Source organism: Podarcis vaucheri, assembly GCF_965113315.1.
Source record: "Podarcis vaucheri genome assembly, chromosome: Z".
Taxonomy (NCBI): domain Eukaryota; kingdom Metazoa; phylum Chordata; class Lepidosauria; order Squamata; family Lacertidae; genus Podarcis; species Podarcis vaucheri.
The window spans coordinates 28,954,392-28,971,642 of record NC_138758.1 but is presented as its reverse complement, the minus strand read 5'-3'; the positions used below and the strand labels follow the sequence as shown (position 1 = coordinate 28,971,642).

General features: G+C 39.6%; 2 protein-coding genes across 3 annotated transcripts in view; one reads left to right on the top strand and one right to left on the bottom strand.

Annotated features, from left to right (window-relative positions):
- The window catches only part of CHIC1 (cysteine rich hydrophobic domain 1), a 40,114-nt gene extending 37,167 nt beyond the window's left edge, over positions 1-2,947 (bottom strand). For both annotated transcript variants that reach the window (XM_082208296.1, XM_082208297.1), the window contains exon 1: positions 2,576-2,947. In XM_082208296.1, coding sequence (XP_082064422.1) covers positions 2,576-2,745 — 170 coding nt within the window. In that variant the 5' untranslated portion in view covers positions 2,746-2,947. The remainder of the gene's footprint in view (positions 1-2,575) is intronic.
- Positions 1-17,251, top strand: part of LOC309523972 (ras-like protein family member 11A-like) — a 212,123-nt gene that overhangs the window by 171,041 nt on the left and 23,831 nt on the right. The window lies entirely within an intron of this gene.

Below are 17,251 nucleotides of genomic sequence, written 5' to 3'. Positions count from 1 at the left end.
TGATGATGTTATTAAACTATGATTTATTAAACCCCAGTTAAGCATTATATATGAACAAAGCTCCCCACCTAGCTAACAGGACCAGTGGTCAGGGATATAATGGGAATTGCAGTTCCCAAAGCGCTGGAGGGCCGAGTTGACCATCACTGGCTTAAGCAAACAGGATGGGAATACAGAAGAAAGAAGGAAAATATACTGAGATGACACATAGGTCAGTAGGAAAACAAGAAATACAAGATGCAAATGCTACTCCCAAAAGGAGTAATAATAGCAATAATGTTTGATAAAGGTTTATTAAATAGAGTAGAAAAAAAATGAAATACAGAGTGGGTGCAATCCAAAACATCCAACCTGATGTTTGTAAGAAAACAGCTGAGAAACAAATTGACAAATACTGTGCAAAGTACACTCACTTATTTCAAAGACCAAAGAGTCTGAGTGCAAATCCAATAAATATAAAATGATAAAACAATGCTTATGGTGTTTAAAAGACTACAATTATTAAGGAATAATAAAAGGTTTAGAAGATGCTTTTTAAAATGATATGGTAAAAATCAAAAGTACAGTGGTACCTCAGGTTACATACGCTTCAGGTTACATACGCTTCAGGTTACAGACTACTAACCCAGAAATAGTGCTTCAGGTTAAGAATTTTGCTTCAGGATGAGAACAGAAATCGTGCTCCAGCGGCGCGGCAGCAGGAGGTGGCCCCATTAGCTAAAGTGGTGCTTCAGGTTAAGAACAGTTTCAGGTTAAGAACAGACTTCCGGAACGAATTAAGTACTTAACCCGAGGTACCACTGTATTTTTTAGAAATAAAAGATGGTTCCCTTGTTGTATTAAGATGTTTCTTTTCTATTCAGTAGCACAGTATACAACACTGACTATCATGAACCATTTCTGGAGAAGTGTGAGTAAAATTCAAGAGTAATATTAACAAAGAAGTGTAGTTTTCATAGCATAAAATATATATTTTAAATAAACAATACATGTAATTTTTTTCCAAATGACTATTTGTGTAAACTATCAGCAGTTATGTGAGACTCAAGAGTTTTTGTTCTAATCCAAAGAGAACAACTTCTGAACTGTTGCTTTACTGAAAGTATCAGTCCTGTTCAGTTGCTAAACTTTGCAATATTTCAATAAATTTTATGTACTGCTCCAACCTATTTTTAATTTGTATATTGCTTTTAAAATGTTGGTTGCTTTTAATAAACATGCTGCTAACATTAAAATGGAAAGGTGGGATCAAAATGCCGTTATGAATAAAACATGCAAAACCCATATAGCTGTGCCTTTTGCCTTTACTGCAGTACAGAACTCAACTGGCTAAATTAAGCTAGACGAAAAGTTAGCAAACCAACCAACCTAGAGAGGTTGATTCTATTTTGCAGTCATTCAGAAACACCCAGGATTCTTATGACAGCACAACCAGATTGTTTGGAGCTGTCCATTTACTAGTCCTGCAGGCCTCAAATCAATCTAATTTTACTTGCCTCAATAGTGTTTTATTGGAGTAATATAATTATGGATCCTCTCCCCAGCCCAACTTAGCAATTTTTTAGAAAAATTTTAAATTAACAGGGTTTTTGTTTTTTAATGCAACCAAAAGAGCGAGAGCCATAACTGAATCCCAAGGCATCTAGAAGGATGTGGCAGGTGCCTGTGTTGTGGCGTGAGTTGTGCTTTATACAGTATTTATTGTAGGTTGACCACAACTCATTCAATTAAGCCTCAGTGTGTTATCTCCAGATTTGCTTCATTCCGCAGCAAACCTCTTTTCCCCCTTCCAAGCAATAAAATTGGGCACTTGTCATATATCCATTATCCACACGTGCGCGTATAAATCTGTACCCCAAACACCTTCTGATCTGAAAGCCCTTCTCCCGTTCCCAGCCCGCCTCCTCCGCTGCACGAGGATTTGCCAGAAAAAGGGCGTCAAATGAAAACACAGCACAAAGCTGCTCATGTGGATCGCAGGGCCCTAGTGCCGAGTGAGATATTCCAGGAGGTACCCCCCCCCCGCATAACCCTCCCAGCTGCACGCACTTCCAACGAGAATGAAATGAAATGTGCTGCAGGAATGTGCTCCTCCTTCGCACGAAAGGAAGAAAACGAAAAAGGGCTGCACGAATGGCTCTCTGCACACACTCAGGGGCTCCCTCTGCTTCACGGAGTTCCGAAGCCCCTGATGAGTTGAATGAGGAAACTGCGCTCTCTGCACCATAGCTGTCAACCTTCCCTTTTTTTGCGGGAAATTCCCTTATTCCAGTGCCCTTTCCCGCTGCTATCCAGGATTATTAGATATCCCATAGACAGGTGAGGCTGCTGATCCCTTATTTTCAACTTTTCAAGTTGACAGCTATGCTCTGCACTCCCTCAGAGGCACCCTTGGCGCCAGGCAGGCCTGTAGCCGGCGAGCCCAAACCCCTCCTCCCCCACAACCCTCACCCGCGTCACCGCCGCCCTCCCCTTCTTCCCTCGCCCCGCCCCTTTCGCCCCGCCCCCTGCCTAGTCCCGTCAGCCAGCAGCCGCCCTCTCCCTCTCCCCGTCACCCACTCCCCAGGTTCCTTACACAGTGATTTGCCCGACGCCCCTCACAGCCACGGGTTCAGGCGCGTCCCGGAGCCGCGGCAGCTCCTGACTCCTCACCACAGTCTCGGACTCCTCCTCCTCTTCGTCTTCCTCCTCCTCCAGCTCATAGATAGTGTCAAAGTCAGCCATGTTGGGGAGCAGGACGCTCATCGCCCCCCCTCCCTCTCCGGCTCGCGATCTGGAAACGCGCGTGCGCCCCGCTCGCGGGAGATGGGGGGGGGGTTTGGCCCAGGTTGGCGGCAGTTAGTCGCTGGCTCGCGGGAGGCCTGTGGGCATGCGCCGAGTGGGGCCACCGCTGCCGCCGAGGCTTTTGGAGACGAAACCGAAGCTGAAGACAGTTTAGAGGCCGGGAAGCACCTGAAGAAGTAAGAGGTGGTGCGATTTCGGCTGCGACGACCCACATAGCCTGGTCCTGTGAATGGTTTCCCGGCTTTCTGGGTTGAGAAGTTGTCTTCATCACCCAGCAGTGGAAACACGCAGGTGGTTTTACAAGGGATAAGGAGTACGGAAAAAATCGTTGGCTGGCCCTCAGAAAGAAGTGTGGCACGTCAGATGAAAGTAAAAAGCAGCCAAGTGGGAGACTGAGCTCCTTGCCACGTGGAAGAATGGAGTTTCTTCGTAAAACCCACAAAACCCACCCCCCTAAAGCAGCGGTTCTCAACTTGTGGGTCCCCAGATGTTGTTGGACTACAACTACCATCATCCCTGAGCTCTGGCGTTGCTAGCTAGGGGTGATGGGAGTTGTAGTTCAACAACATTTGGGGACCCACCGGTTGAGAAAGGCTGCCCTAAAGGTGATGGTCTTTAAATTATTAAACAGAGACTATACCTATCTGTATAAAAAGCAAGTAAATGCACAACCCCAACTGCTAAAGGAAGGGCTTGTGGAAAAATGAATAAATATCCTCTTCAAGGTCTCCACCTTCTCACAAAGCAATGAGCAATAAAACTATTCCCCCCCCCAAAAAAAAATAGAAACCACAAATGTTGACTGAATTCTTGTATCTTTATTATTATTTGGTTCATTTAACTATTTGTTAAATGCAAGAGAGGGAGAGTTGGCAGCAACTGAGGTGCAAATGTGGACTGCTGTGGCAAAACTTGCCTCACTGTTCATGAGAGAGAAGAATATAGAGTGCGGTCCTTTGTGCAGAATCCACTGGTTGTGGAGCTATAGGATTTGACAAAAGCCCTGCTATGACAGCAAAACAATAGTCTGCCACCAGTGGAATATATTGGCAGCACCATTCCATCAGTGAAGGTATGTTGACAGAGGGAAGTCAGCAGCAGCATAGAAAAACACTGCATCCAAGAGATTGCCAGTGTGATTCCCAGCAGGCACCAGTGTGCTTGCCAGTACCTCCTATGGCACTTGCTAAATGTCTCAATAAATATCACCTCAAAAATCTATAGAGCACAAGACACTGTTTGCTCTTCTTGCTTGGTTCATATTTGCACTGGCTTAGCATCCTCTACAAAGAACACTTCCTTAATGTGCCCACATTTAGGTGTCATTAGGCAGAAGAGGCATATAAAAAGCTTTCCTCTGAGTGCAGCAGCGGCTGACACTGGTGCCTTTTCTTCATTAATGGTGGGGGGACATGACTGCACCATTTTGTGGGCCCTTTTCTGCTCTTTTAATGTGGTAGCTATTTTGTGTGATGTCACACATCCCACAACGGCCAGTTAGTTGTGCCACACACCCTCAACAGCTGTTATGTGACCAGGGTCTACTGCACTAATATACCCATTGGCCTCCAAACATTGGTGACTCCTATTTGATGTATGTTATACTCCTTAATGCTTGATAATGCCTTTATGGATGGCATAACTTTCTACAGGGAAGGTTTTTCCCATTGACTTAAAAATGTTGCATAACAGTGCATAGGATATGGTGTAATTCAGCACTCAAGAGCAGCACAATGCCACCAATATATAAAACCCCACACAAGGAGACTAAAACTCAGGTGACAGGACATCTGCCATATTGCTACATCTCTGGCCTCACTAGGGATAACTTTGGTAATGGGAGAAAGGTCTTCACAACACATGGGAATGGATGAGTTTGCTTTGTAAAGAGCCCTTTGCCTGTATTGCAGCTGCAGGGAGAAAGCAGTCAAAGTGGATAATAAGGGTGATCTAATTTAGTGCTAGACTGGTAGGTTCAGGCCACAGGCTGCTATTTGGTTAGCCCTTGTTCCAGACAGAAGTAGAGAATTCAATACAAAGTGACTGCATTTATTTAGGAACATGTTATTTACCACTATAGCTGTAAATCTGCAATAATGTGGTAGTCTTCGTCTTTGACAATCACTCATAGCTGAGTAAGATTGTCTTCCATGAATACTGTTTTAACTGAGACCGAAAGTGACCGTAGAGGCCAATTCTGGATCCACACGTCCTTCCACAGTGGGGAAATAGGTTTCCGGCTGGGAGTTGATCACAGTGAGGGTTTGCCAAGCGTACCGTCCTCTTAGCACATTTCTCCCTTTCGTCCTGTGGTAGTCCAAGGTATATAGCATGCATTTTATAAGTGTGTTGAAATTGTATTTTACAATCATAATTATTTTGACAAAAATAAAACATTTCCTTGCCTTTATGTATTTAATCCTCCAAGACATTGCTGAAGAACCACAAATGAAATAACATAATTGCATATTTAAAAAAACTATTATTAACTCAGAAATTCATCAGTTTATCCATGATACAAATTTATAATAAAAGTTGAGCCAGTTGAAAATACAATCCTGCAGGATTGAGAAAATATTGTATTCAAAAGATTTTAATAATCTCCATATGGTTACTTACAGTGTGGAAAAGTACTTTCATTTGATCATGTACAATCTTATCAAAATGTAATCCTAAACATGTATACTTAGCTCAGAAATAAGTCCTGTTGAATTTAGTGGGGTTTATCTCAAGATAAATGTGGCTGGATTGCAGCCTGAGTGTAATGTACTTCTATTTTAAACCGTATTTTAATTAACTGTTTGTTTGTTGCTGTTTTTTCTATTACGTTTTATTGTAATTCATATCTGGTGTTAGCCACCGTGAACCCGGCCCTGGCTGGGGTATAAATAATTTTTTAAAAATTACTACTACTACTACTACTACTACTATTTTACTTCTCATGGGCACAATCTACAAGGAAGCTCTTTTGAGAAAAGCCCCTTCAACACAAATTTCCAGTGGATTGGGCTCCATGTATTTAGAAGTCACTGTTCAGACATTTGCCTGAACACACCAATGCTCAACATTTCAAAAGGGCAGGATCCATACAAAAATTCTGCCTGCAATATTTGGTCCCCAACGTTCCTGGCATTGTATGAGGAGGGGATTAGGGGCCTTATTCATTTACTTTAATAAAAAAAGAGGTTTACAACAGTATAAAATAAAACATTAAAATTACTGATAAAAAGTTAAAAGCAGATATTAAACATATTAAAAAAATTATTGAAATCAACACTGACTAAAAATAAATAAAACACATGTAACTTCTGCAGTGTTGATTTGGGTTCTTAACAAACCTTTCTGATCTTCCCAGGTTGTTTTGATGTGAAAGTTTTGGAACAAACTGTAATGCAAAGTATTCTTTAAAGTAGTTCCCTAAACTCCATTGAGGTGTTAAGATGAAGCACATGCCACACAAAAGAGCAGCAAGAAGTTCTTATTGAGACCTCATTTCACATTCAGACACACAAGCCAATTGGTTTGGAATTTACAAGCCCTAAACAAATGTCAACTTCTCTTTCATCTCCAGGAAAACAAGCAGACAGAAATAGATGGATGCCTAATTTCTTTTACTGATTTCTGCAAAATCTCAGAATGGAACCCTGTTCAACTGAATCTGGAAGGTTTCTTTAAATAGTGCACTAAGACATATTTCGCTAAAATAGCTAAATTCTTTTGAGTGAAATCCCTAAAGGTGATTGTATAATTTCCGGCTACCTACCTGAATCTGTATAATTTTTTTGTTATTGCTCATTTAATTATTATAACTTGCAGCCCAGTCATATGAATATTTACTTTTAAATCACTGGAACTTAATTCATTAAGACTCCTTAACAAGTCTGCACAAGTGTTCACTTATACAGACAGTTACTTAGAAGTAGATCCTTCAGATCTCACAAGGACTTACTTAAGGGTAAGCAAACCTAGGATCAGTCTGTAAGGCTGCTATGCACATTTTATTGGGGTTTAGCTCCTTGAATTGAGTGTGGCTTCTTCATAAGCATGCATAGAATTGGTATACTTGGGTCATATTTCATCCAATGCTATTCATACTGAAGAGCAAACTAGTTGAAATTAAGGATACAAATAAACATAAGTTTCAGCTGGTTTACTCTGAGTAAGATTCAGCTGGATACAACCCATAGTATGTTTACAGGGCATTTCAAATGCTCGAAGCAGTTCCTTTACATTGGATAAGATTTGTTAAAATATCTATAATTTCTGAGTAAGAAAAACCTTTCTGTGACAGATAATTGCATTTCAAGTTACAAAGTATAAAGTCTTAAAATTGCAAATACAAGAGATAAAATTTAAGTGCTCTTATTCTAACACCTCTTTAGTAAATAAGAATAACAGAGATGAGGGAGGGGGAGTTTAACCTATTTCCCCCTCATAAAATTCACAGAACATTTTTTCTAAAGACAATAAAGCTGAAAGAAACTTTTTTTTTTATTTGCTGTGAAGATTAGCACCCTTTCAGGCAATTTTGCTGCTGAAGAAAGAGAAGGAAGACCCAGTTCTGCATATCAAAGCTGTTTAAAAGAAGTGTTAAAAAGGTCTGTGGCTCACTATGAGAGCTCTTAAAACCAATGGCACACTTGGCTAAGAGAAAGTTGGCACAGCTCACTTGCATTGTGAAATTAATATTCAGATTATAAACATTTTAGAAATATAGGAAGTTGTGTTATAACAGTTCAGACCATTGATCCATCTATGCTGATTCAGCAGGAAATCTCCAGGGTTTCAGCCAGGAATATTTCCCAGCCCTTAATGGAAAGACTAGGGATTGAACCTGGGACCTTTGTCTGCAAAACATGTGCTCTACCGTTGAGCTATAGTCCTTCATTTAACATACAGGATCATAGGAAGCTGTCTTATACCGATTCAGACTGTTGCATAATCTATGGTAACTCAGTATTGGCACTGACTGGCAGTGGCATTCTAGGGATTCAGACGCATTTCTCTAAGACCTACCTATAAATGCTGGGGACTTGGCCCTTTTGCATGTAAAACAGTTGTTGTACCACTGAGCTATAGCCCTTCCCCTATTTCTTGTGCCTTTGCATTTTTATTAAAAAAATAGGGGAGGGGCTTTTTATTTCACCTTTTCAGCAACCCATTGTATATGCTCTTGTAGCTATTTTTTTAGAGACACCATTTAGGTAAGGAGTTTTGTTTCTCACCAAGCTTCCCATCACCTTTGTTTGTTTATTCCTCAGGAAGACCTATATTTCTGATGATTCCTGGTTCTAAAACACTATTGTTGCAGACCATATAGAATCTATGCAACACATCCTTGCTTAACAAATTCCTGGCAGCTTCTTCTATTGGGCAAATATTCCCCCTCCTGATGCTAACTTTTTAAAAATTATTTATTTATTTTTTTAAAAAATATGCTATCCTGCCTTTAAAAGAGAGCTTTCCAAACTTTTCATGTTAGTGACACACTTTTTAGACATGCATCATTTCATGACACAGAAATTCAATTTAACTAGCAAACTGGAGGTTAAACTAACCCCTTTCCAGCCTCTAGAGGAGTTCAGGGAGTGTTTTTGCAACACACCTACACACTGCAAGCGACACACTAACATGTAGCACAAACACAGTTTGGAAAACTCTGTTTAAAAAAGTAAACCAACCCAAACCCTTCAGGTTTCACATGCATGGTTACCCTTGGAAACAGATGTCTGGCACTCAGACCCTCAGGTGGGGGAGAAATTAGACACCTCCTCCCCTTGCCCTTCTTCATCCCCTACCCCCAGCTTGCTTTGTCTTAATTGGAGCAGTTATTGGGTTTACTTACACAGTAGTTATGTGAAACATATAAATCTGCCCTGTGCAAATGCCCCTGCATTAAAAAAAGAGAAAGATTAAGTTGTATCCAATGTAGAGGACTTTTTGTCTATAAAATGTATGTTGTTGATTGTCTGTATTTAGTATTGCATCTTAATTGCAATATGCAAAGCTCTATACAGTGGTACCTCTAGTTACGAACTTAATTCGTTCTGGAGGTCCATTCTTAAGCTGAAACCATTCTTATCCTGAGGCCCGCTTTCACCTCTTGCTGTGTGTGTGCCTCTGGCACGCAATTTCCATTTGCATCTTGGGGCAAAGTTCGCAACCAGGAGCAGCTACTTTTGGGTTAGCGGAGCTCGTAACCTGAAGCGTTTGTATCCAGAAGTGTTCGTAACCATAGGTACCACTGTATTGTAATGCACATTATACCCTCCAACCTTTGTTAGACTCCAACTCCCATCAGTGTCAGTTAGCATTACCAATGGACAAGGATGATGGGAAGCTGTAGTCCAAATCAGCTGAAGGCCACTATGTTGGCTACCTCTGCACTAAGAGATAATCTAATAATGGCAGTAAAATGTCTGGTAGTGATTGGTTGAACTGCTCTAATGCCACAGAATCTTAGATCATAAGCAGAACCCACTGTCGTGGAAAATCTCTCATCTCACTAAACGTCCCCCCTCCAAATACACAGAAAAATAAACGAATACCAGATAAATAAAGCAAAGGCATGCAGCTGGAGGTGTGAACTTTTTGGCTACAGCAAAGGGCCCTTTGCTTGAGCTATACCATGTTTATAATATGTATGACATCTTACATAAAGTGAATGAAAACAGAGTGGTCAGATTTGCCTAGAGGAGACATGGATTCAAATCTCTTCTTGTATAAAAGTTAAATAGTATTACTTTATAATGAAGATACATTCCTCTGTTTCTCAATTGAAGGAGGCTTTTAAGAGTGTCTTCCAACTTGTTTTCTGTATGGGAATTCTGTTGGTGATTCTTTTGAAAGAACGCACACCGGAAATATTTCATAGGAAAGTCTTCCCCAACCTGGTGCCCTCTAGTTCTCTTGGCCTCCCATCAGCCCCAGCCAGCACAGCTGATTAAAACTATAGTTCAAAACCAAGTTGAGGAAAACTGATGTATGATGATAATCCATATTTCTCAGACTTTCTTAGTGAAGCCATGACAGAGATGAATTTTATGTATTTCATGAGTTTCTGCACTGTTTTTCAGTAAACATTTCCGGGGCACTTTACAGCAAGAAATAATGAACAATGAAAACAATTAAAGCAGCAAAAGTAACTTTATTCTTTACACCAGTAAAGCAGCAGGTAAAAACAGCATTCTTCAAATCTGGAACTATACTTGATGATCTGATAAAGTTAATAGTCTTTACTTAGACTTTGTTATTTTGACTCATGTACAACTGCTTATTCTACATGCCTGTTGTATAGTTTTGTTTTTCTTCTTTTAATTTTTGTCTGTTATAATTGCTCTCTCTTTTATACACATTGTAAAATGAAATAATAATAAAAAGCTTTACACAAAAATATCAAGTATTTAAAATTCCATAGATATTAACATCTCAATAGATGTTTGGAAATATAAGTGTTTGCCTGGGACTAAAAATACGTTAAATTAAACAAGTCTCCTTGGGGTGCCACAACTGATGTGAACCAGTTCTACCAGGTCCAAGTTCAGTATCCTATCTTCAGTCTAAACCATGCAAGCACAATAGTATTTTGGCTTATGTTTTATACTATTTTATTTTTTATTTACAGGCATTTTTAAGAACCTGGAATTAGACTCACTTGAATCTGTATTGCCTCCTAATTTTTTTAAGCAAAAGTAGTAACGAGAAGTACGAATGTTTTGGCACAAGAACAATCACCAAATGAATCTCAGCGTTGAATGATAGTAGCCATTAGTAGCAGAGTTGTTTTACAAGCTAAATTGATGGGTTTAGCATCTTGTAGGATTAGTCTACTGTAATTACCCTTCTTCTGCTTGGTACTCAGTGGCACACTTCAGGCACAATTTTGCCAAACTCAAGCACCTTTAAGACTCAAAAGTTTTAATGGGAGATACCGGTATTTAAGCATGTGCTGAACTTTGCCACTGAAATTAATCAGCACGAAAAAGTGTGTAACTTCAGCTTAATTCTATCTTTGCTGTTAACCTTGCTAGAATTGCCAATGGTCCATTATTCTTAAATTCAACATACACAAAGAAGAGGTTAAATCTGGCTTACAGGTTTCCATTAAAACAACCACAACAACCCTTTCTGCTTTAATTTGGGCCTTCAGGAATATATATTTAAAACAGATGGCAAAAAGTCTTCTGTAAAGCAATAAGTCATTTATTAAATAAACAGGACACTATAATGGGGGAAATTACAAATTATGGCAAATGATCTTAAGGCACTTCTTACAGAAGGCAGACATGCTTTTCATTTGCATCTAAGTCAGTAATTTATTGTACTTACTGAGTGATACCTAGATAAGTCATAGAGCTGATCCGTTGGGTATGACTAATGCTGGATAGCACCCAATGCATGCTTTTTAGTTTAAACATGTTAATATGAGGTGAGACTCCTTAAACATCAGAGCATCATGAAACTTAGCCCATCTGTATCAGTCTACTAAACATTTGGGGGCAGCAAAAAAAAACAACAACCTCTCATAATGAATATTTTTTCATGCATTAAGAATATCATAGGATAACTTTATTGGAAAGACTGTATTCTAATGTAAAAAAAAGAGATGCTATTAAGAAAAATAGATTTTTTTCATAATACTGTGGCTCATGCTGCAAAGTGCTATAGATTCAACATCTTTCAAACCTAAACAAATGTATAAAACTTTGAAACTTGCAACTTTGCGAAGGTGAAGTTATTTCAGGCTACCAAGATTTCAGCCTTTAGAAGCTGAAATTATGTAGATTTAATTTGCATAAGCACAGAAGTTTCATTTCTAAATAAAGGTTCCAGCAAAGAGTTAAGAAGTTTTAAGCTCCACTGATTTCAGTAGCAAAGTTAAGCACTTGCTTAGTGCACTTTCACTCTGTGAGAGGAATGAGGAATAGATATGTGTGGGATTTGAAACTTCAGCTGGATCATGCCAAGAGTTCTACTAGAGAAGAAAAGATTTTTTTTTTGGGGGGGGACAGATTACGAGGTTGGAAATATAATAGTGTCCACTTATCTTTATTAGTAGAGTACATGCATTTTCTCATCCATTCATAAGATGAGTTTTGTCTTTGACTATGGGGAGAGACGTGATCCATATTAATTGTGTAACAGAAGGTGAAGGCACAGAAGATTTGGGAGCTGTGATTAGCAGCACTGTATGAAACCCTTTTAGGAGATAAGGAATTCATTTGTAAACAAGTATCTGTCCTGGAGGGTCCTTGGTCGTAAGAATGCCAATCTTCCCTTTCTGGGTCATCATGAGAACCCCAGCTCCCCAAAGACTGATTTACCAGTCCATGGTTTTCCATACTTGGCAGGTGACAATAAGCCATGCAATCTGTATGTGGTGCTGTGGTGGCAGAGTTTTGTGTTGTTAGATGATTATTGTTGCTCCTTAGGGATCCTGGTTTCTTTTTCCAAAAGATGGCTTACATACGTGACATCATTGACTGGTGGATTTTTTTTTACATCCTGCTTGTTGGTTACTCTCTTCCTATATAAGGTGAAATATAAGTTATCGCTGGTCTTTGGAACACATCACAATCTGATTGAATCTATTACTCTATTTTGAATTAACAGTCATTGTGTTACCAAGCTTCTGGTAGTCATGGTTTAGGAAAAGGTCTGCCAATTCTCTAAGTGCATGTCCATTCAAATGAAGAGCTGACGCATCCAAGCAACCCTACCTTTCTGCTAGCTCTGTCTTGCTCTCTTTGTTTACATTTAAAAAATAAAAATAAAATCCTACATGATATATAACTAAACACTAAGGTATTTGTCAAAGGATGTCCTTGCAAAAGAGATGTGACGTATTATGAGACCTTTAGCTTCTCAGATAGGTGAATTCTTTCAGAGCTCTTTACATCTTGACACCATTCAGACTAGTACATCCATACTAATTCCAGGAAAGAGGGAAGCTGTGACCATCAGAGAGATGGGTAAAAGGCAAGCAAGAGAGTTTCTCTAACAAGTGAAGGTGAATGAAAGTTCAGTATCTAGTAGTGGAAAGTTTAACTCTCATTTTCAGAAGTGGGGAAATTCAGGCACAATGACAAAATGTGACTCTCCAGGACCCATATCTAGCCCTCAGAAGTCTCCACAGGCCACACATCCTCACTAGCCCTGCCATGTACCCTCTTTGAGTGTTTTTGCCTGTCTGAAATGTGCCCTTGAACTCTGACCATGCCTCTTGTTTCCTGGATGAAAGATGGAGAGGGGTGTGGGAGCTGGTGTAGATGCTACTGTACAAGGGTAAAATTCACAAGTGTTGTTCTTCCCACTTTGCCTCTGGCCCTGCCCACAAATGACATGTCATCCTCAGAAGATTGTCTAGCAGGCAATGTAGTCTTGGGATAGAAAAGGTTCCTCACTCCTTCACTTGTTTCATTTCCTTTGTAATATGTTCAGATTTTGATAGCATTAAGCAAGAAATGGACATTTCAGTCAGTATCTGGGGATTAGTTGGGAACAGAGATGGCTCCAAACTGTAAGGTAACCTTCTCCAACCTGGTTTCCCTCCAGATGTGTTGTTGTTGTTGTTGTTGTTGTTGTTGTTGTTACAGTGGTACCTCGGGTTACATACGCTTCAGCTTACATACGCTTCAGGTTACAGACTCTGCTAACCCAGAAATATTACCTTGGGTTAAGAACTTTGCTTCAGGATGAGAACAGAAATCGTGCAGTGGTGGCGCAGCAGCAGCAGGAGGCCCCATTAGCTTAAGTGGTGCTTCAGGTTAAGAACAGTTTCAGGTTAAGAACAGACCTCCAGAATGAATTAAGTACTTAACCTGAGGTACCACTGTAGTTTTTATTAAAGATTTTCTTGTGTTACAAAACAAACAAACACAGAAAAGAGAACTCATTCTGAAACTTGCCTATAGATGGTACCTAACAGCATGGAAGCTGGCGCTGGTACACCCAGGAACCTCACCTAAATGCAGGAAAAGCTGCCCTTCCAGATATTTTGAACTATGACTTATATCAACCCTAGCTTGCATGGCTGTTCCCCAAAACATCAGAAGGATACTAGGTTTGGAAAGGAAAGGCAAAATGAAGTGGCCAGTGACTTGTCACTCACAATCCACCATCAGTTCCTGCACAATCCTTATTGAAATGAAATAAACTGCATAAGAGTACAGTAGATTCTGATTATTGCAATAGAGCATGTGCAGGAATTTTTCATGATGTATTGTGCCCTATATTAACAGATGTATGGAAGTGAGAGCTGGACCATAAAGAAGGCTGATCGCCAAAGAATTGATGCTTTTGAATTATGGTGCTGGAGGAGACTCTTGAGAGTCCCATGGACTGCAAGAAGATCAAACGTATCCATTCTTAAGGAAATCAGCCCTGAGTGCTCACTGGAAGGACAGATCGTGAAGCTGAGGCTCCAATACTTTGGCCACCTCATGAGAAGAGAAGGCTCCCTGGAAAAGACCCTGATGTTGGGAAAGATTGAGGGCAGAAGAAGGGGACGACAGAGGATGAGAGGGTTAGACAGTGTTCTGGAAGCTACAAACATGAGTCTGACCAAACTGCGGGAGGCAGTGGAAGACAGGAGTGCCTGGCGTGCTCTGGTCCATGGGGTCATGAAGAGTCGGACATGACTAAACGACTAAACAACAACAACAACATTAACAGATGGGATAATTGATGTTTTGATATTTCAGCCACCGAAATGTCTTGGTCAAGCCTTCTGTTCCATGGAAGAAAGAAGGTTTGGCACTCAGGAAAGAAATGTTGAGGGCATAAGGAATAATTGGCTTCTTTTCCAAATTCAGGGACCAAAGATGTCTGGAAGGCAGGCAGGTGGACATACATTCTTTCCCCACACGCCAACAGTTTCTCTGATCCCTGGTCCATCTCTTTCTCCATAGGAAATGCAAGAATTTCAGTCAACAAAATGACCACTCTTGTAGAAACACTCTGGCCACTCTGGCTGCTGCTCCAGTTCTCTTTGTTTATGAAAGGATGTGTGCAAATGGGGGAAAGGAAACAAAGTGCTGCAAAGTAAAAACACACCTGCAAATGTTCTGGCTTTCCACTTGTACAAATGTATTTTACAAACATTTATTGCATAATATAGCTTTTTCTTTGTTACAGTTAACAAAATGCTTACTGAATCATACTTCCTGCATGGTTTCAAATGAGTAAAATTGATGTTAAAGAATCACTGTTGTTGTATGCTACTCCTGTCTTTGAGCTATGTAAGATTCCAGGGGTTTCAGTCTCTCACTCAGGGTCCGTATTTCCTTTTGGAAATGTGGCACATCAGAGACTGTGGTATTCGTAGGATATATAGTGTATTTACACATATATACAACCTGAGCCTCCAGTGAAGGTGTTCACAGCATTAACACTCCAAGCAGGCCTTGCTTTTCTCACAGCCAAAGCCTTGAATGCAAATAAGCTCTCAAACCTCGCTCTCAGAAAATTGCTCTGACTCTCCTGTTCCTGCTTTACTTCTAGGTCACATTACTGCCTCTACCCTAAACTTCTAACTCACATTGTTTCTAACTCTTTATTTTAAACTCTGGCTTTATGAGTTGCGGGAGGGGCCCCAACCATTTGGCTGTCTCACTAAGTCCCTTTGAGCCCATGTTTTCTGAATGGCCCATAACCTGCCTATCACCTCAAAAGGAAACTAGCTGAGCTTAATTATCTTTTAACACTTGCTGATCCAAGGATTAGAGATGGCTAGTACATCTCTTAGCACCCCAAACCTTAATTAGATTCTAATACTTTGCTGGATCCAGGGATTGTAGTTGTCTGGTAGTTTTCTGAAATTAGCAGTATTTAATTAAATGCTAACACTTACTGGTTCCAGGGATTCAGAGGAACCCGGCACCCACAAACTCATAACACTATATAACTACTAGGCTAATGATAGTTAAGACATTGTTCAATTTTATAGCAATATATTTTAATTAGGGCTGTCAATAGATTAGACATATTTTAGTTATTAATCTACCTTTTAACCAATTAATATATTGAGTTCAAATATAGCTGCATTTTCCCCCCATGAGATACTGCTTTTTGTGCTACTGAGTGAAATAACTTGCAACTTGATTAATAAAGGCTCATTGTTAGAAGGACCATCTTTATCATTTCCTTACGCATTCTGTAATGCAGTAATAAACTAGGGCTACAAGTGGCTTGAAAACTATATAAACAACTGTGCTCTTGAGGTATAACATCTCCAAAAAAGTTGTCTTTTTGTTCTTAAATCTACTGATTTAAACTTTTCAGTTCTGATTTTAGCTTTTGGGTACTGCCTTATTAAAAACTCTGCTTTATGTTACATACTAACTGCATCTAATGAAAACATATTGCAATCAAAAGTAAGCAGCATTTTAGCAAATTAGATTAAAATATGTCTTCAAAGCCTTTCCTTATCTTCCTTCATAATTATCTCCTGTATGTAAACAAGGTTTACCAGATAAACTAACCCTGCAGTGATCCTGAAACAAGTGACTAAAGTGCAGTTTTTGTTTTGACGTCCCAAATTTTCACACCAGGAAGTGTAAGTTTCTCTTCCTTTAATGGCCACCATGGAATTTCTAAGGACTTTTCAAATATGTTTAGGAGGATAAATGCAACATAATCCTTGCTTTGTTCATTGATACCAATGTAAATTGATGGCAATTTGATATTGCATGGGCTATTCAATATCACTTCTTTGCATATTTGAACTGAGATATAAAAGAATAATTTTCTTGCCTACATTTTAATACGATCAGTTAGTGTATTTATTGTAGGGTTTTGTTTTTGTTTTTTTGTACTTTTACTTATGATCACAAGGAATAACAGGAAAAGCATTTGTGCCTTGACATTTCCTGTACACCACACTACAATGAAAACATCTGCATCATTTATTGCAACCTTTGCCATTCCATGCTGGCTGGAGCTGATGGGAGTCCAAAACATCTGGAGGGCACCACATCAACAAAGGATGGTTTGTTAAAAATTGTGTATATAATGCAACTTTAAGGTCTGTTATAATGTTTGTTTAGTTTTTTTAGAAGGCGGAACCCATTGTTACAGCCTAAGACAATCAAGAGTCTTTGAGCTTCAAAACAACTTTCAAAACTGGATAACGGAGTAATGTAAAAATGAACATATTTAGCACTTTCCACTGACCCACTCAGGAGGTGAATTATTTGCTTTGTCTCCTGTTCCTTTCAGACTTGGAACCCTTCCATATGTCCTTTTTATTATGCATTCATGATTATTTGTGCTCATGATGGTAATGGGATAGTTATATTCAAACTAGCTTTCAATACTGTTGGTGTCTGCAAAAGTTTTGGGGCCAACATACGGCTTCATTTCCAATCAGTGTGTGTCCTGTAACTTCCTACTGAAATCTGGTAACTTTTTATACCGCAAATCTTTTGTCAAACTCAGTGCTTTTTTCCTAGAAAAATAGGTGCCAGTA